This window comes from Lacerta agilis, chromosome 4 (assembly GCF_009819535.1).
Source record: "Lacerta agilis isolate rLacAgi1 chromosome 4, rLacAgi1.pri, whole genome shotgun sequence".
Lineage (NCBI taxonomy): Eukaryota > Metazoa > Chordata > Lepidosauria > Squamata > Lacertidae > Lacerta > Lacerta agilis.
The window spans coordinates 17983880-18004577 of record NC_046315.1 but is presented as its reverse complement, the minus strand read 5'-3'; the positions used below and the strand labels follow the sequence as shown (position 1 = coordinate 18004577).

The window sequence follows — 20698 nt, the reverse complement described above, 5'->3', positions numbered from 1 at the left end:
TCTTCATTCTCTAATGTAGTCTTTGCCAACCTGGTGCTTTCTGGGTGATTTGGATTATGATTTCCATCTTCCCCAGCAAGCATGGTAGCTGGGCCTGATGGGAGTTGTAGTCCAAAGCATTCAAGGGGCACCTGGCTGCTGAAGGATGCATGGATAGTATTAATCTCTTAATGTTGGTCCTATTGCAAGGCCAGACTGTGCATGTGGCTGAAAGTTGCATTAAACCTAAACATGTTGAGCCTAGATCCAGGAATTCAACTGTTCCTACTCGTTGCATTTATTGCCTAGAAACTTGGAAGAATAATTAAAACACTTCCCCCCCCTTTTCTTCCTCTCTTTATATGAAAACTAATTCTGGTATTCCATCTTGACTATATGGGACACTTTAAAAGCCTTTTAGCAGGAGGTGGTTGTTAAGAAAAGCAGTCAGTAAGAGGAAAACCAGATTGAGAGCTGATATTCTGAAAGATGCTGAAAGTCTGGAAGCTCAACGTAAAAGCTCGAATTCCAGCAGAGTCTACCAAAGATTAATAGCTGCTGCCAGAAGCAAGTTTAAACTCTGGGAAACTTCTAAAGCAGAAGCATCTCTTATCCACTTTTCAAGCATGTTCATTACACAAGAAACAACAAAACAGATTCCTTGCACTTTAATAGACTAGTATTCCTATTTCTTATATTGATCTGTGGTGGTGATTAGTTTTGAATCTCACTCCCCCCTGTCCAGTCACAAATGCAGTTCTCTCTATATGGTTATTTCAAATAACATTATTAACAGTTACGTTTAGAAAAGTAGGCTTATGCAATATAAAAGAAAGCACTGCTCAGCATCTTTAGGCGGGGTCAGTAATTGTTTCATTAAAAAAAAAAAGTCTGGTCAGATGTCTCCAACTCCCAGTAAAGTTTTAGGCCGCGTTGATTTAAGACACAAAGATATTTGTCTTTGTTAGCTCATAGAAATGAACTAATCTGGTTTCATACCTGGCCTGAAAATCCTTGAAGGCTGTTTGTTCATTAACAGCTCCCAGGTGCTAGGAAGTAATGGCACTACTTAACGGTCACAACTGCTAGGACCCAGTGTGTAGCAGCTGTGAAACAGGCGAATTCCATGCTGTGGATCATTAGGAAAAGAACTGAAAATAAAACCGTGAATATCATCATGCCGTTATGCAAATTCATGGTGCTACTGCACTTGAAATACAGTGTACAGTTCTGGTCGCCTCAGGATATTGTAGATTTGGAGATGGTTCAGAAAAGGGCAGCGGAGCAACTTACCTATGAGGAAAGGCTGCAGTGTTTGGAACTTTTTTGAGTTTAGAGAAAAGATGAGTAAAGGTGGCGTGATGGATGTTTGCAAAATTATGCATGTCTTGGAAAAAGCAGATAGAGAAACGTCCCCACCCACCTCTCATAACACTAGAACTCATCTCTCTCGTATTTTTTTCCATGTAACATTTTTACAAGTCAATTTCGTTTGTTGAGTCATTAGGAAGAAAAGGGGGAAAGAGGTGGGCGGGATGGGGAGATGGGTGGGGTGGGGACCTGTGCTTTCAGGAGAATCTCTCTATTGCACTGAATCTGTGGGTTTTCAGTACAATACTGTAGAGAGATTCTCATGAAAGCAATCTGTTCACTTGGAGCTGTCTGTGGTCCTGTAACTTCTGACCTGCCTGACCACCTTGAAGCCCAGTGGGATTTGGCATCAGACCTGAACACGATGGATGTCTTTTCTTCAAATATTCTGCTTCCGGCATCAGCCAGAAGCTATTAAATTTGAGGATCCTTACAGAACACAGCAGGAAAGTGATGAAATGACTTCCTAGCTTTTTAAATTTAAAAAAAAAAAACAATTGGCAAGCAGAAAGTGTTGTCCTCTGAGACAAATACATGCACAGATGTTAAGTCTTGTATGCAGTCATCCACGTGGCATCAAAACAAACTTGGAAAATCTTTTACATTGCAGATTAAGATCACATCCACAGTGTATACTTATGAATCAAATCAATAATAATATTTTGTTGTCCTTGTTTCAACTAGTTACTTGTGTTTATATTTTGTATTTTTAGTCTTGAGACTAAAAGTAAAAACGCAAGTAGCCCTGAGATCTTGTGAGGAAAGGTGGTATATAAATCTATTTAACAACAACAACAACAACAACAACAACAATACTTCAGTCTGAAGCATTAAGATTTCCATAGTGGCTGCTGTGACTCAATATGCTACTTTGATTATGGTGTGTTGCTGTAACATAAAGTGAAAAATAGAATATTAAAACAATCTTTATTATTAATGACAGCTATTATTTATTAAAGCTATATGTTGCCTCACACTTCCTTTTGGCATCTATATTGAGGATTTGACAGTATGCAGATTTATTTAAATTTAAACCATTAATAGGCGGATGATTGATCTTTCCCAGTTTTGTAATTGCTTGACAACCCTAATTAAACCCTTGATACTGCAAGACTGAGATGTCTGAAATATGGGAATAGATTTGGACTTGTAACGTATTTATTTGACAGGGAATCTAACAGAAATCATCAAATGACTTGACTCTTTATCAGTAAAATTTATTTCCGCTTTTAAAATATCAAACCCTTGTTTATGTTCCTGAGGATGTGGAACTTTGTGAAAAATACTCGGTCGCAATTTGTTTCGTTTTTATGAGCAAATCTTAGAAGAAACCATTTTATGGTTTGTAAATAAATGTGAGCATGGAATCACTGGACTGTGCCAAGAAGAGAAAAAACTCTGCACCACTGCAGTGTAGTGGACCATCGCAGACTCCGAAGCAGGGTTATTTAATATTATTTCAGTGTTCTTAGCTGCTGCTGCTTTTTCTACTGGTTCAGCGGCCTTAATTTTGTTGTTTTACTCCTTTTTTGGCATTGCTTTTTGGTATTTCTGTGTTGAAATCCCGGGGTGCTGAATGGGCGTTCCTGTTCAAGAATGAAAATAAATCAAATGCAGTGCCCCCTATCATTTGGTTGAGGTCCTTTTATTCTTCATTCATCGCCAACCTATACACCCCAGGCTTGTCTCTTATTTGCTTAGGAGATTTGGACAACAGATAGTGAATTCTATCAGATTTTATCCAGGGTGTGTGTGTGTGTGTGTGTGTGTGTGTGTGTGTATTTGGTGGTGGTGGGTGTTGGTCTCTTTATTGTTGAAAAGCCTTTGCAATCTCTCTGAAGGTCTTTCAGGGTTTTTCTTTTAAAAGCAAGCAGCATTGTTCGGTTTAATGGTTTTCCTTCTGCAGAGGATTTTCTGCAGAGTGCTTTGGCAGGAAAGTGTTCTGAGAGGCTGTCTTGCAAGTATACTTTACGCTGCATACATTGTGGTATTAGAAAGATTTGGGGAGTGATAGTAGGTGAAGTAGCACGCTTAGTGACCCAAGTGTGCTGAGTCATGATAGAAATCGATGGTTCTCACCATGTAAAAAGAGGCCTCTCATGCAAACAGATGTTAAGAAAAGCACATGTGTCCTTCCCAGTCCTGGGGGCAGCATAAGGGCACCCTTGGGGAGTTGGTGGAGACCAGTGGGGTCAACCACTGATGCCTGTCATGGGGACCCCCAAATCAATGGAAGATATCGCAGAATATTGCTAGAAAGGACCCAGCAAAGGGCACATTGCTCAGTCAGAATCTGGTTCTGTTTCTTAGCCTGCCAGGCCCATTTTGGATTTGGGTTTCCTACTGTGGTGCATATTGAGAGCATCAAAAGCAAGCCCTTTCAAACTGACTTCTTCTTCTTCTTCTTCTTCTTCTTCTTCGCTTCCTCTTTTCTGCTGGGTTATTGAGAAGGAGGAAGTTTTATGATTTCATCCATCTAATTTTAGTTCCCATTTTATAAACTGTGCTGCTTTGAAGTCTAAGTCTATATCCAAAGATAGCAGGGCCAAAGCAGAATTTGGAGAAGGGGCTTGACCTGTAACTGCAGATTATAATGGAGAATACACGATTCTCCAAAAGTTTTTAACGTAAGGGCATTCCGACCAAACATGAATAAATGAACCAATGAATCCAATAACTGTTTTTTTTTTTTTTTAAAAAAACTTTTTAAAATTGGTTTATAAATACCATATTTTTTTGTCTATAAAATGCCCCCATGTATAAGACGCCTTCTATTTTGGGGGACTGAGATTTAAGAAAACGGGGGGAGATGTATCCGTGTATAAGTTTTTTGACAGTATTTTTTAGGAAAACAACCTAGTCTTAGGCACGGAAAAGTACGGTAAATACAAATACAGTAACCATTAAACACTTACCCAGAAGTACAGCCAATGGTCTTCGATTGAATTCTCTGCTAGTGGGTTTTGTAAGGAGCCGCTCTGGAATATGATCCCTGCCACTTGTTGGTAAACGTTTTAACTGTGTGTTTTCATCCAATGCGGACAGGTCTTGCTCAGTTTGAAAACTGGTTGATGGCTGAGGTCAACTATGCCTCTGCAACTAGAAAAGTCCTAAGCCTAAAAAAGAAAAACAGAATAATAATATCAACTGTTTAATAGGTATTATCAGCTGGGCATGGAACTAAGTTTTGGAACAGTTTCCTGTGAGTACCCTGTGGGGGTGGTTCATAGCGCAGAGAAAAGTCTCAGAAGCCTCTCGGAGGTGACCTGGCTTGGATATTGTCGTAGGCTAGACCCAACCTCTAGCTGTGGTTCTGCTTTGAACTGTCTTGCTTTTATTAGCCTTACATAAGCTACTCTGGGGGGCATTTTTTTTGGCTGAGGAGAAGGATAAAAAAAAGCTTCACATAAACAACTCTTAGCAATATGTTAACATTTGACCCAACACAGGCGAGTCATTGAGGGTAAAGCGGATAATTTAGATGTTGCATGGATTCCAGTTATATCAATAAATGTCATGGTTCCTCCCGCATCCCAAACAGCACTCCAATAATGAGGATAACAACAATAGAACTCTTTTTATGTTTATTGACAAGTTATTTCATGCAGCAGACATGTTGCTCTTTTCATACACGTTTTTTTGTTGTGATTTTAATGCACATTTGTTTAGTGGCATCCAGTGTAATCTTCTTATGTACTTCTACAAAAACAACAACAACAACAACAACAACAACAACAACAACAACAACACACACAAACCCAATCAACAAAATTCTCTTTAAAAAAAACAAAAGCCAATTTCAGTTATTGTTTCAGATGATCAAGTTTCTATGATTTTTGCCAGATGCAATGCAAGGGATACATTTGATTTGCTTGTAATTTGTGATGACTTATGCAAAGGAGAGAGAAGGGGACCAAGTGAAGCTACCGTATATGGATTTGGTCTTAATTCAGATTGGGGATGAGGACTAAAGAGCAGGTGTGAGTTGAGATTACCTACTGTTACGCTGCTGGGATAAAGGTAAGGCCAGTGGAAACGTTTCTGACAGATTATCGTGGTGCAAGTAACTTTTCAAATGCCATCGGCCCTGCTCTTCCGCATTGGAATTTCCTTCCTTAAACGTTTCTGAGAATCTGGAAGTGAAAGTGCTGCTGATGCTGAGAGAGGTTCTTTGAGAATAAACAGAGAACAAGCAGAGAGTGAGAAGACAGCTGATCTTCCTACAAAGTTCCTGTTTTCTCTGAGCTGAATGAAATCATGAAGTGGGTGGGGTGATATTGGCCTGTGTCTACTCACAAAGCAGGGTGTACCCATTTCTTCTATCATTTGGAGAGCAGGTTGTTTAAATTATAGTTCCCGGAATGCATATGATTAGCCCACACTGCAGTAGTGAGATGCTGAAGCTTCTCCATGAGGTTAACTGCAGCAGCAACCACGGTGGGGCTGTTGTAATGCAGTGGTATGCAGGGAATCACTTGTTGCACAGTTATATTTTGTGCATTGGCACCCAAACACAGCGATGGGCAACCTGACCAAACAATATGGGTGTTATGTAATTATCAATCTGCTTGGTTGCTGGGACCTATCCTCTGCAACCAGGTCAGCTCTGTAACGTTGGGACTTAAGTTGGGAAGGTTAGCGTAGAGATGGTGACTTGTTGCACAAGGGGGAGGCAGGGAAGGAGAAGGGCCCATAGCTTAGAGGTAGAGCATCTGCTTTGCATGCAGAAGGCCCCAGTTTCAATCCCTGGCATTTCCAGGTAGGACTGGGAGGTTCTGTCCAGAACCCTGTCACTACACTGCCAGTCAGTGTAGATAATACTGAGCCAGATAGACCCCAATGGTGTGATTGAGTATAAGGCAGCTTTCTATGAATTCCTATGAATGTGCCATGCCACTTAGTTGTCCATTGTATCCATTTCTGCTATTTTATTATAGTTGTTAGCCATATTGGGTGCTGCTTTCACCCGTTCTTTCCACAGTTTGTTTTTAATGTTAAGTTAATTTGGTCCTGTCGGTCTATAACTGGAGGTGTTGTTTAGTGATATGTAAGGCTCAAAGCAGGGGTGGGGAACCCACAGACGGCAGGCCTGCCCATTTGGCCTGTGAAGCTGTTTTCATAACCTCCAACATTCCTCTGATGATAATCAGGGCACGTGTCTTTTGGAGCCAGCTGACTCACACGAGAGCACAGCACCACTCCAAGCGCCAGCTGCAAGTGTTGGCTCACTTGCAACATCCTGGTATCAAATCAGAAGCCAGGATGGCGTCTGTAATTCCAGGACAGTCCTGGGAAAATTGGGACACTTGAAAGGTATGCTTTTTGTCCAAGCTGCACCCACCTACCCTACACCTGATGCCAGGCAAAACTGGGGTTTGGATGAAAGGGTCTTTGCAGGAACCACTGAGCAGCTTATTAGAAACCACTGACCAGAAACCACTGACCAGCGTGTTTCCTGCTTGGCAGGGGGTTGGACTGGATGGCCCTTGTGGTCTCTTCCAACTCTATGATTCTATGATTCTAGTAGTGCACACAGATTCTGAAGCATTGACAGTCAGCTGATAATTGGTGCTTGGGAAGCATTGTGCAAAGGGGCTTTGCAAGTGCTTTGCTGATTTCAACCTGCACAGGCAAAAGTAGGTCACTTGGCATCACTTGGGTTGGCCCCATCTGTCTATCAAATTCAGCCCATGGATGTGAATGGAGATAAGGATTCCTCTGCCTTGGCTCAAAGAATCTTCCCTTACACAGGTCTAAGAAATGAATTAAAAAGAAAGCAAAGCAAAGCAAAGCTGGAGACTTAATTATTTCTCTCTTTCCCTGCAGTAGAGGCGCCGAGAACAGACATGCCCTCCGACAGCAGACTGTTGTCCGAGAGAAAGGCAGGAGGCTTGCAAATCGCGGACCGGCATATATGTTTAATGACCACTCAACTAGCCTTTCTATTGAAGAGGAGCGTTTTTTGGAAGCGGCAGAATATGGCAACATTCCCGTGGTCCGCAAGATGCTGGAGGAATGTGCCTCGCTCAACGTGAACTGTGTGGACTACATGGGGCAGAATGCTCTGCAGCTCGCCGTCGCGAATGAGCACCTGGAAATCACCGAGCTCTTGCTTAATAAGGAGAACCTGTCACGGGTTGGGGATGCCCTGCTCTTGGCCATTAGCAAAGGTTACGTCCGGATAGTAGAAGCCATCTTGGGTCACCCTGCGTTCGCCGAAGGCAAGAGGCTGGCCACGAGCCCCAGCCAATCGGAGGTGCAGCACGATGACTTTTATGCCTACGACGAGGACGGCACCCGCTTCTCTCACGATGTGACCCCCATCATCCTAGCTGCTCACTGCCACGAGTACGAAATCGTGCACACCTTGCTGAGGAAAGGCGCTCGCATCGAGAGGCCTCACGACTACTTCTGCAAATGCAGCAAATGCAACGAGAAGCAAAAGCACGATTCCTTCAGCCATTCCAGGTCCAGGATCAATGCCTACAAAGGTCTGGCCAGCCCTGCTTACCTTTCCTTGTCTAGTGAGGACCCTGTAATGATTGCCTTAGAACTAAGCAACGAGTTGGCTGTGCTTGCTAACATTGAAAAAGAATTCAAGGTAAGTTGTTTTGTTTCTCTCTCTCCTGGGGTTAGGGGTTAGTTTTGTAACAGGAGGCCACTGCTGGATCATCTACTTTAGCCTCCTGTTTCCATTGGTTAACGTAAAAACGTAAGAAGATCCTGATGGATCTGGGCAATGGCCCATCTGGACAACCACATGGGGAACCTGCAAGTAGGACCCAAACACAAGAGCACTCTTCCCTCCTGCCAAGATTTTTTTTGATGGGGTATGCGGCTGCTGCCATCTCTGCCGCCACTTCCCACCCCCACCCCCGAGGTGTTCTGGCACCACCTGCCAAAGCTGGTCTACTACAAAGTGGGGGGTGGCTAGAGCTTCTTTCCCCCTCCTTTCAATGACACATGGGCCACTCTAGCCATGCGACTTTGTGGTAGAGAAGGACTGCTTTGCTTTTTCCACTGATAGCCTTATCCTCCAAATGTCTCTAGGAAGTCCACAAATAGGGATTGAAGTTTTGTCTCCTCAGTGTCCGGCATTCTGAGGTATACTGCCCCAGAGTGTGTGTGTGGGGGGGGAGGGATCAATTTAGTTATGAAAATGTGGAGCTGTCATTGTTTGGCCACAGGGTAAGAAGCCAGGCACAGCTAAGGATATTATTGATTACTCAGCCTACAGTGGGGGGGGGGGAATATATATTGTCATGCCAGTTTAGGGAGAATCTAATGAACCACCTTTAGATCGCTTGTTGTTGTTCAGTCGTTCAGTCGTGTCCGACTCTTCATGACCCCATGGACCAGAGCATGCCAGGCACCCCTATCTCATGCCAGTCGCTTTGAGAACACTGTCCAACCATCTCACCCTCTGTCGTCCCCTTCTCCTTGTGCCCTCCATCTTTCCCAACATCAGGGTCTTTTCCAGGGAGTCTTCTCTTCTCATGAGGTGGCCAAAGTACTGGAGCCTCAACTTCAGGATCTGTCCTTCCAGTGAGCACTCAGGGCTGATTTCTTTAAGGATGGATAAGTTTGATCTTTTTGCAGTCCATGGGACTCTCAAGAGTCTCCTCCAGCACCATAATTCAAAAGCATCAATTCTATCGCTTACATATTGCCAAAGATGTGGACAAAAGAGGGTGCCAGTTGGCACAAAACATGCTCGTGCTAATTTGCGTGTACAGGTGCAAATTGATAAATAATTACAGTGGTACCTCGCAAGACGAAATTAATTCGTTCCGCAAGACTTTTCGTCTTGCGGAAATTTCGTCTTGCGAGGCACCGTTTCCCATAGGAACGCATTAAAATTTAATTAATGCGTTCCTATGGGAAAAAAGTCAGGGAGCGCCGGTCGGAAGGGGCGCCGGCCGGCACCGGAGCCGCGCGGCGCCGCATTTTAAGGCTGCAGCGAGCGAACTGTTCGCCCGCTGCAGCTTTAAAATGCGCCGTAGCTAAAAAGGCTTACCTTTTGGCTCCGGTGGGGGGGGTTTCCGAGTCGCGTCCGCCATTTTGGATCGACTCAGACATGCGCAGTCGATCCAAAATGGCGGGCGCGACGCGGAAAACACCCCCCCACACCGGAGCCAAAAGGTAAGCCTTTTTAGCTGCGGCGCGACGCCGCGTTTTAAAGCTGCAGCGCTCGCTGGAGCCTTAAAACGCAGTGCCGTGCCGGTCGGGAGGGCTTACCTTTTGGCTCCGGTGTGTGGGGGGGTGTTTTCCGCGTCGCGCCCGCCATTTTGGATCGACCGCATGTCTGAGTCGATCCAAAATGGCGGGCGCGATGCAGAAAACACCCCCCCACCACCGGAGCCAAAAGGTAAGCCTTTTTAGCTGCGGCGCGACGCCGCGTTTTAAAGCTGCAGCGCTCGCTGGAGCCTTAAAACGCGGCGCCGTGCCGGTCGGGAGGGCTTACCTTTTGGCTCCGTTGTGTGGGGGGGTGTTTTCCGCGTCGCGCCCGCCATTTTGGATCGACTGCGCATGTCTGAGTCGATCCAAAATGGCGGACGCGACGCGGAAAACACCCCCCCACACACACACCGGAGCCAAAAGGTAAGCCTTTTTAGCTATGGCGCGATGCCGCGTTTTAAAGCTGCAGCGCTCGCTGCAGCCTTAAAACGCGGCTCCGGCGGCTCACAGTGGTACCTCGCCAGACGAATTCGTCTTGCGAAAAACAGCCATAGACGAATTCGTCTCGCGAGTCAACTAAAAACTCGCAAAACCCTTTCGTTTTGCGAGTTTTTCGTTGTGCGAGGCATTCGTCTTGCGGGGTACCACTGTACTTTAATTTAAGCAATGCATCTCACCATAGTGGGGGAGACTGCGGCCTGGTGACCTGTGTGACTGCTTGGTTTGCTGCTGTGCAGGTGATCACTGGTGATGGGAAAATGCAAGCCCCACCTCCCGCTCCTCCTCCTAAAATGGACTTGGAGCAGACAGGACTTGTGCCAGTCACCTTTGAATAAAGCTAGATGGGTCACTAGTTAATGTTATGCTTGTTGCTTATTTAAAAAATGGCCGATTTCTATGGCTTCTTTTCCTTCACAGAATGATTACAAAAAATTGTCTATGCAGTGCAAAGACTTTGTGGTTGGACTTCTTGATTTATGCAGAAACACAGAAGAAGTAGAAGCTATTTTAAACGGAGATGTTGAGCTGCACCACGGGGAGCACGGACGCCCTAGCCTTAGCCGCCTTAAACTTGCCATAAAGTATGAAGTCAAAAAGGTAAGCTCTGGCTTAAGCAGCTGATTGGGTTGGAGATGTTTCCATTAATTTCCTTCCCATTTATCTTCCTATCCAAGTATCGAGCATCAAGTAACTCACAGAGTTCCATGAACATTTGTCCTTGTCCCAGTGAATCAGCATAAACCTTCATGAACTTTCTGGATAATTTGGAAGTGCTTTTGATATTCAATTTAGCATTTATATATCCCGCAGTACATAAGCAGAAACCTACAGGACATACAGCCCACATGCAATACATGTTTCAGGGCTATAGGTAAGTGGTAGAGCACATGTTTTACACCCAGCAAATCCCAGGTTCAGTCCCTGATATCTCCTGGTAGGAATGGGAAAGATCCCTTTCTGAAACCTTGGAGAGCCACTTCCAGTCCGACGGAGCAGTGTTGTGACTTGGTGCAAGGCAGCTTAAAGGCAAATATCAATAATTGGAACTACTGTGGTCCTAAATGTTAACAGACTGCCACTGAACTGCTTTCAAAATTGGCATGTTCTGCATAAACCTGGGCTGCACCAGTCAAAATTATAATATAGCCTGATTGCATGACAGTCCCCCCCCAAAAAAAAACTCATTTCAATGAAATGGAAGCCCCCACATGGGTGGGGGAAACCCAACTTTGGAGAAAGTTGCTCTATAGCAGGGGTGGCCAACTTCCAAGAGACTGTGATCTACTCACAGAGTTGAAAACTGGCAGTGATCTACCCCCTTTTGGGGGGTTCAGGTCAAAGTTGTTGAGCTTTTTTTTTCAGGAAGGAAAGCCCTGTTTTGGGGGGTTCACGTAAAAGTTGTTGAGCTTCTTTACGGAAGAGGAAAGCAACGTTGAGCTTTTTTTTTTTAGGAAGGAAAGCCCTGTTTTTGGTGGTTCAGGTCATTTTAGGGGTGCAGGGCAAAGATGTTGAGATTTTTTAGGGGAGCCAAAGTTGTTCAGCTTCTTTGGGGGGAGCCACTGATCTACTGGTGATCTACCACAGACGTCCAGTGATCTACCGGTAGATCACGATCTACCTGTTGGACATGCCTGCTCTATAGCTTCCACGAGGTGCCTGCTGTGCAGATTTTATTTAAACGTAGCTAAAGTGCATGTCACATTTTCAGAGGCACAAGGCCTCTCCTACAAAACGCTGTGATCCAATAAAAGGGGATGGATGCTACCACCGTGCCTAGATTGAAAAATTTCCCAGAGGCATCCTTCAAGCCGTGTCTGAACACAATTTACACCATCTGCTTGACCCAACCTGGCAGTTTTTATTTGTAGCGAGAATCTTGCGGGGAAACTTGGAGGGGGGGGAAAACATTTCGAAGGATGAAACTGCAGAAAACGTAAAACCCAGTCAGTGTGTTGTCTTGACAAGGAAACTTCCTGCCTCATAGAGCCATGTATTTTGCACACAGAAGATTATTTCATCCACACTGCTGCTGTTCCCTTTTGTGATAATCACATGAAGATTACCTGGATCGTTTCTGTTTTGATACCTTCGTTAGCAGGCTAATTATGAAATTTGCTTTGTCGTTTAGTTTGTAGCACATCCAAACTGCCAGCAACAACTCCTCTCCATCTGGTATGAGAATCTGTCAGGTTTACGACAACAGACGATGGCGGTGAAGTTTTTAGTGGTTCTTGCTGTTGCTGTTGGGCTGCCATTCCTGTCGATGGCTTATTGGATCGCTCCATGCAGTAAGGTACTAGTTGGTGCAAAGGTTGCACCAGCCTTTTAAAACCGTTTCTGTTCTTCGCTTGCATGCAGATTTGAAAGTGGGCTAAAGTGAGGCATGCACACAATAAACAGGAGAGGCACTCAGCAATGCTTTAGTAGCAAGTTGTTTATTGTAATGGTGCGAAGGCAGGATCACACACCTTGTTCTCAATAAAAAGCAGCGAAAGCATTATGTTCAACTTAATTTGCTTTTCATTTGTGAAGGTGGCAGGAATGGGGGAGAAAACAGTGACTGAAAGGCATCATTTATGCCTTTTGTGCTCGTGCCCGTGCTGTTTGTCAGGAACGCACGTGCATATAATCTCTCTCTCTCTTTCTCTTTCTCTCTGTGTATTTTATCAGTTGAAGCCTTAAGCCTTTTAAACTAGTGTACTGGTACTGAAAATGGGACAGCTAACAAAAAATCTGATTGCATTATGAAATACCAACATCCAATATCAACATTACGTTATGAAATATCAACAGCAAACACCAACGCAAAACAAGAGGCCATGCTGGTGCTGCAGTACTGTTACATGAGCAGAGTAGCTAAATGTTTACATTGCTGTGCAATTGCCTTTAAATTGAAGACCCAGGGGAGTAGGCCTAGGGCAGTAAGAAGATAAAGAGATTTGTGACATGTTGAACACTAGCTGCTTTTCAATGGCCCAGTACACATGTAACGCTAAGCCAAACTATGGTTGAGCATAAATGAGCAAGTGTCCATGGAGCGAAAATCATGGCTACTTTGCTGCTGGCTGGAGCTAAGTCATGTTTAGTGCTTAGTGGTATGTCCAAACCCAAGCTCCCTAAGTCAAACCATGAGTGCCAAACCAAACCTTGTGGTTTGTCTAGAGTAAAACAAGCCACTAGCCTGGGTTCAGAAGTAATGCTGAACCAAATCATGGCTTAGTGCTGTGAGGCATGATAGCAGCTGTGATTTTTACTCCATGCACTTGCTCATTTATGTCATGGCTTGGCTTAGCATTGCATGGCTTAGCATTATGTCATTTATGTCACGGCTTGGCTTAGCATTGCATGTGGACCAGGCCATTGCGGCATAAATGTCCCCAGGCAACTGAAAGTCTGGAGAGCCACTGCCAGCCATTCTGGCTTCTTTTACTGCTACTTATTACGTCCCGCATCTGTCTTTTGCCCGCTCTGACCTGCTTTCCTGGCACCTTCAAGTGACGCTGTTTCCCAGCCTCATCCTCGCTTGTGAACGCAGGCAGGTAATCAATTTGAAAGGGCACTGCCAAGGTATTTTGCTTATCATTTACAAAGTGTGTTTTAATCATTGCTGTCTTTAACCATCCCCTTGGAAGCTTTAAAAAGGAGCTTGTCGGTATAAACAACAAGCTTTATTAGGGGGAGGGAATAGTCATTTAGCCTCTGAGGGGACTGGCAAGAGTGTTTTGCAAAAGAAAAACAAAACTATTTTTAGGCTGTTGCCCTAAAGAAACTTACTGGAGCATTAGTCCCAATGAATTAGAATTAGTGTTGCTACTTATTTATCTGGCTGGAGGATGAGGGTGGAATGAAGATTTGCTAAAGAATTTAGCAAACTAGTGTGCCCAGCATTTGGCTTTACCAACCTCTATTAATATTAGATTCAGCCACACTTAACGTACCGTAAACAGTTTATTTATCTTTGGGCATTTTCCACTGGCCTTTCACTCCTTCCCAGCTTAAACATGCTTAAGAAAAGAAAGAAAGTAGCTTGAGATTCTTCGTAATGGTGCCTATTAAATAGTTGCTCAAAATAAATATCTCCTCAAAATAAATTCTCCTGCGTACTCCTCATCTTACCTTAACAGCACATGTTAATTTATCATCTAATCTCATTCTAAAGCTGTCCAAGTTTCTGGCCATTGCTGTATCTCGTAGAAGTGAATGCCATAGTTTAAATATGTTAAGAAAGAAATATTACTTTTTGTCTGTCTTGAAGCTTCTACCATTCAGCTTTATGAATAACCCTGGGTTCTAGTATCATGAAAAAGGGAGAAAAACATCTCTGTATCTGCTTCCATGCACAGTTTTTATACATCTCTATCTTGTTCCCCTTTACTTGCTTCCCCCCCAAACTAAAAAGCCCTTAGCCCCAAACGGTTTAACCAGTACTCACAGAGATGTTGTTGTAGCCCACTGAATAATTTTGCTGCCCTTTTATTAGCCTGTCCCAGCTGTACCATATCCTTTTTAAGGTGAAGCAACCTGATCTCCAGAATTCCAAGTGTGGCCATGCCATAGATTCATAAAACAGCTTTATGTTTTGGTAGTTCTGTTTTCAATCCCTTTCGTTACAAACCTAGCATGGAGTTTGACCTTTCCACAGCTGACGCACACTGGCCTCGACATTTTCGCTTGACTATCCATCGCGACCCCAAGTTTCTGCCACTCCAGACTCCATTAGCATACATTTGGAGTTAGGACTTTTTTGCTCTTCTCTGAATCACTTCACACTTGCTCATGTTGATCTGTATTTGTCATTTTTAAGCCATGCCTCCTGCACCCTTATTACCCAGGAAGCCACCTGCCTTCAGTTCCCCAGAGCCTGGCGGGGAGCTGTAATCCCAGAAAAGGCTCCGAAAAGACTGGGATGCATAGATCTTCTCAGGCAGCTCTTCCCCCTTCCTGGACATCTGCTGCATCCCAATGGGCGCCAGGTCCTTCTCTGGCTCCTCCCGAGTACAGACCAGGAACTAAGCCCTCTGGTTGCCAGCCAGGTGCATCTGTGCCAGCTCTGGACTTCTTGCCAGGCCAGCAATTACATCTCTGCTCCTGGGAGAACTGCAGGCAAAGGACGATAGGGGTCCAGGTGGGGGTCTGGTGTGTGGCGTCATCAGGGGCAGACATTGTTTTTTGGGGGCGGGCTGGGTGTTTTTGTTGCTGAAGGTCTATGCAGGGTTCCACTCCACTTCTTTAGCTGAGGTCCTCCTGGAGTTATTGTTGGTCTAGACGAGTCTAGACTCTGTCTGAGGCAGACGGTAAGGGAAGCAATTATCCCACGATGCACTCCTGTCACACACAAGTGCCACAGCCTGGCTGTCTCCTGGGTTGTTGTTGTTGTGTATATATATATATATATATATATATATATATATATATATATATATATATATATAATAAATCTTGATGATATGCAAAGTAACAGAGTAGCTTACAGCTAGGAAGCTAGGTGATTGATAGCTTCTTTGTAAAGACAATGTCCAGTGTCTTTATATTCAAAAGAACTTTACTTTCATAAACATATGACTGAGAAGAATATATTTACAATCACATGCTTAGTCAAACATGGGTATGTTCTCACTTGAATTGTAGATGGAAGTCTTTGAAGTTTCTTATGAAAGGATTTTACTTTCACCTCAACAGTATTTTCTTTATTCCTTACAGACACAGACACACACTATCCACAGCAGATCTCACAGACACACACTATCCATAGCAGATTCCCGAAAAGTCTCTCTCAACAGCCATTCTCACTCACACAGAGAGAAAATGGAGGAGAGCAGTTAAAAAACGACAGTTACTGGAATAACAGTCACAACAGAATGGAATGCCTCTCTCATGTGACTCACAGTCAGCCAATCACTTGAGAGCTACTGCCAAAGGAAACCCCCCATGTTAAAAGTACACAGTAATTTAACATTTATCCTTCACATACAGTGAAGGATAGGCGTGCCTGGCGTGCTCTGGTCCATGGGGTCACGAAGAGTCGGACACGACTGAACGACTGAACAACAAAAATTTAACATAAGTAAACATTCCCTTTTCAGGAAATTAAACAATTATCCTTAACATGAGTTGGAGAGGGATGTCCTGTAAGTGGACCACTGCCTGACTACGCTGTGGTCATTGAAACATTGGAAAATGCTTTTATACCAAGTCAAAACCATGGCTCATCTAAACCAGTATTGTCCATGCTGGTTGGCAGCAGGTCTCCATGCTTACAGACAGAAGTCTTTGCCAGCCATCCCTGAAGATGCCAGAGATTGCACTTAGGGACTCTCGCATGGGACTCATGTGCTTTACCTCTCAGTTATGCCCCTTCCCCAGCTGTGTTTCTTCAATCTGTGGTTCCCACCTTGAAGGTGGCAGCAACCATTGTGCCATAGCATCACCTGGCATTTCTACTCCTCTGTCCCCTGCACCGCTGTAATCCTGAAGTCCCTGGGCAATTTGAGCAACATACAGAGTGTACAGAAGTACAGAAAACTGCAAAAGGCTAATTAGAAATAGCATTAAGGGGTAATTATTTTATGCAAAGCATTCTCTCCTGTTTCTTTGCTGTGCCTGGCTGTTGTTTCTTTTCGATAAATGTATTTGGGTGGGGGAATGATGTAATCTGTAAAATCTCTCTCTTTTATTTTTGCAGTTGGGTAGAATAATGCGCGGACCCTTTATGAAATTTGTGGCACATGCAGCCTCCTTCACCATTTTCCTTGGTTTGCTGGTCATGAATGCGGCAGACAGGTTTGATGGCACCAAACTGAAGCCCAATGAAAGCAGAACGGATGGAAAACAGCTGTTCAGGATGAAAACCTCGTGCTTCTCGTGGATGGAGTTGCTTATTATCTCATGGGTAATAGGTAAAAAACATATCGCAAAGCTGTGTCCTGCAACCATAGTAGAGGACTGTGTGTCTGTTAAGACTCTTTTCTCTTATAGTAGTGAAGTACGAGACACAAAGTGAAGGGTCTTGTTGAATTCCACATTCATTTATGTGTATCCCTTGCGTAGGTTGTGGGTGGAAAATGCCACAGCGTTCTTCCTTTCTTTCCTCTTTGGTACTTTTCACAAAACACATGCATTTATGTGTTAGCACATCAAACAAGGAACATTTGAGGTGCATTTTCAGAATGCTCTGATTATATCAGATGATCTACTTATTCATACAAGCAAACACAATGTGAATCAGATCTGTTAAGTCTCTGCCAATTAACCTGATTCCAAAACCCAGCTCGATTATAGAGAAGGCAGTTCACCCCAGAAAACACAGTTGATTGTCACATCTGAAAGCACCCAGCACCTTACAGATGACATGTTGTTATTAATTCATTTAAAATTTACATTTCAGAAGCCTAGAAAAAGGGGTGCAAGTTTCAATGTGTACACATGTTGCTCTTGTTATAGCCGCAAGAAAGAAAGAAAGAAAGAAAGAAAGAAAGAAAGAAAGAAAGAAAAGTAATACACCTTCTGTTTCCTTCTTCTAAGCCTTATGCAGAAAAAAGAGGTGGCATGTTACTTTGAAAGAGACAAAAATTCAGGGAAGTGCTCTATAGAAGTGACAGCATGTTACATCAAATGAAACCAATCATTTCTGGCTGCATTATCTAAAATAAGAATTAAATCTTTTCAAAAGAAAGTTGATAGTTAACAGGCAAGACAGAAACTTGATGCTAATGAGTGTATTCAGATATTGTCAGTGAGCACTGGAGATTACTAACATGCAACATCAGAGAAATCCAAATTGGTAAGAGATAGAGCGTTTCTGGTTGATTAGGTGTTATGCATTAGAAGCTACTATAAAATGTAATAAAAAGTTAATGAACCGAGAACTGTGAGAGACACGAAGGAGCAAGTAGATATCTGAAAGCTGTATAAACTGTGAAGGAGAAACACACACACAATCACAAACATAGGATAATAATTATAACACACATTCATTCGTTTGAAATGCCATCTAAAACTCATAGCGAGCTGAAGATCTGTGCAGTACCTTTACACTTCCAGCTGCAGGAGAAGGCGGATGCAGCTCGTCCCAAATATTTTTCAACTTTGGTTAAGATATCTCCCTCTTTTGCTGTATGGTAACAGCAAGGGGTGCTTTTAGGGTGCAGCTGCTCAAGGTGGCCCAGTGTTAAATTAAATATTAAATTCAAAAGGGACCCCAGCTGCATGAAACATGCACTATTCTTAAGTAGTGTAGGGTGGTAGAAGAATGAGAAGCTCATTGTCCAGAGGCTGGCCTCTATGCTCAATTCTCTCTCTCTCCTCTCTCTCTCCACACTACCTCTCAGCTCATATCAGCTTCTGCAGCAAAGCTCTGCTCCCAAGTCACAGCAGTCAAAATGGCGTGGTCACTTGCTAGGCTCTAAACACCTCTTCTTTACGAATTCACTACACCAGAAACCTTATTTGAATGATCATCCATGGGGAGGCACAGCTCACCTTGGCACATCTAGCAGGGAGGGAGGGAGGCTGTGACACCCTCTGCCATTCCATGATTGCTAGCAAACTGGCCTCTCTCGCCAGTGTTTGCTGTAGAAGGGTTACTGATAAAAGCTGTTGGTGTATGGAAACCCATAGCTGCCACATCTCCTGCTGTGCTGGTAAATTCAAAGCTAGAGTGCCGATATCCAGCTTGCAATATGACAACTCTCCACAAAGCCAATTGCCACTCCACCCCCCCCCCACCCCCCACCCCACCAATTTTACATAATGAAAAGGGAATCTGAATAGAATTGGTTGGTATCCATCTGTCTCGAGAAACAATGGAACGGACCTCCGGGGGCTGAAGTCAAAGAGCTGCAGGATCACAGCGCCTGCTGTGGCTGCAGCAACCGGGAACTCATAAGTGCTGCCTTTGGCGTTTTTGCTGAGTTAGCAGCACTGAACTGGCCTCCCTGCGCAGAAGCCTAGGCAATGTGTATGGAAGTCCTGGGCTGCCCAGATGACAAGACCCCACTCTTCAGCCTTGCTAATGTGGTCCAAAGGAAAGCAGAGCAATATGTTTGGTACCAGCTTAGTTGTAGGAGTTGCCGGAAGGAGGCATACAACCATCTTAGGGACTCCAGATTTCCTTAGGCTTTTCTTCTCCTGAAGATGTCCCACAAAGCAGTGGGTGGAATACTACTTGTATAAATAAAATAAGAGCTTGGCTTTCATTTTTTAAAGCAGGTGTCTCTGCTTCTCAAGATATGGAACTCAAGAAGATATATTTGATATTTTTCTGTGACATTTTGTGGAAAGCTAATGCTGTGTGTGCTCTCTTCTTTCCCCCACTAGGTATGATATGGTCTGAGTGTAAAGAGATTTGGTCCCAAGGTCCCAAGGAATACCTGTTTGAGTTGTGGAATATGCTGGATTTCGGGATGCTAGCTATTTTTGCAGCTTCATTCATTGCGAGGTTCATGGCATTTTGGCATGCTTCCAGAGCCCAGAGCGTGGTCGATGCGGATGCAGATATGAAGGACTTGAAAACGGCGACATTGCATCCCAATATAAAATACTACACTTTGGGTGAGTTTATGAACCATTGAGATTTGTGTTGGTTGAGCACAGGAGAACTGTTCTAGTTTGGGTCCTAACCTCCAGATCAGGAGAAAACAGGCTTGCTCCATCTTCCATGTGACAGCCCTTGAAATATTTGAAGATGGCTGTCCTATCTCCTCTCATGTCTTCTCTTATCCAGGCAAAACATACCCAACCCCCTCAACCATTCCTCATAAGGATTGGTTTCCAGACCCTTGATCAGCTTGGTTACCCTCTTCTGCACACGTTCCAGCTCATCAATATCCTCCTGAAATTGTGGCACCCAGAACTGGACACAGTACTCTAGGTGTTATCTGACCAGGGCAGAATAGAGTGGTACTATTACTTCCCTTGATTACTTCCCTAGACTTCTGTTGATGCAGCCAAGAATAGCATTACCTCTTTTTGCTACTGCATCACACCGTTGACTCCTGTTAAGTTTGTGGTCTACTAAGACCCCATGAGCCTTTTCACATGTAAGGCCATTGTGGGATAAAATGTTTTCATCTAGAGTTTATAATACAATAGTCTTTTTTTTCTCCTGAAGGACTTCTCACATGGCTGAGCCTTATAGGCTTTCCACCATGAGTTCTTGTCTGCGTATAATCTGGCTGGGGAACTCATTACTACTGAGTGGGGCTGCATGTCCTCTTCTTTTCACAACCCATGCAAGTGGTGGAGATTTTCAGTGACTTTCAGTGAGCTTACAACTCCTGCTGCTTGAAGAAAATGCCCCAATGGGAATGACGCTATCCTTTGGATGGCTTTATGGACTGATGTAGTTGTGGTGTTATACAGATATACATAAACACATCAGTTTTTTTTATGTTTACAACATCATTTAATTTTTTTTTTAAAAAATATTTAGCTTATTTTTTTATCCTTAAACCATTTGATTTCCTTATACTGTGAACCCCTTGGGAACATAACTATTAATACAGTATGTAGAAAGAGTGCTGTAAGTTGCTCTGGGCTTATAGAGCAGGTTGTAATTCAAATGAAGAAATGGGAACGCTCATTTTTAGCTGCAGTTTAGACACACCCTTACTGTATAACTAGTTTCTTCACATAAAATCGAGAGGTTATGAACAATCAGGAGTTGTTACAG

At 43.7% G+C, this 20698-nt stretch overlaps 1 protein-coding gene across 1 annotated transcript in view; it reads left to right on the top strand.

Moving 5' to 3' along the window:
- The window catches only part of TRPC6 (transient receptor potential cation channel subfamily C member 6), a 68539-nt gene that overhangs the window by 36126 nt on the left and 11715 nt on the right, over positions 1 to 20698 (top strand). Inside the window, exons 2-6 of the mRNA XM_033146166.1 lie at positions 7177 to 7951; positions 10447 to 10626; positions 12158 to 12322; positions 16712 to 16925; positions 19345 to 19578. Coding sequence (XP_033002057.1) covers positions 7177 to 7951; positions 10447 to 10626; positions 12158 to 12322; positions 16712 to 16925; positions 19345 to 19578 — 1568 coding nt within the window. The remainder of the gene's footprint in view (positions 1 to 7176; positions 7952 to 10446; positions 10627 to 12157; positions 12323 to 16711; positions 16926 to 19344; positions 19579 to 20698) is intronic.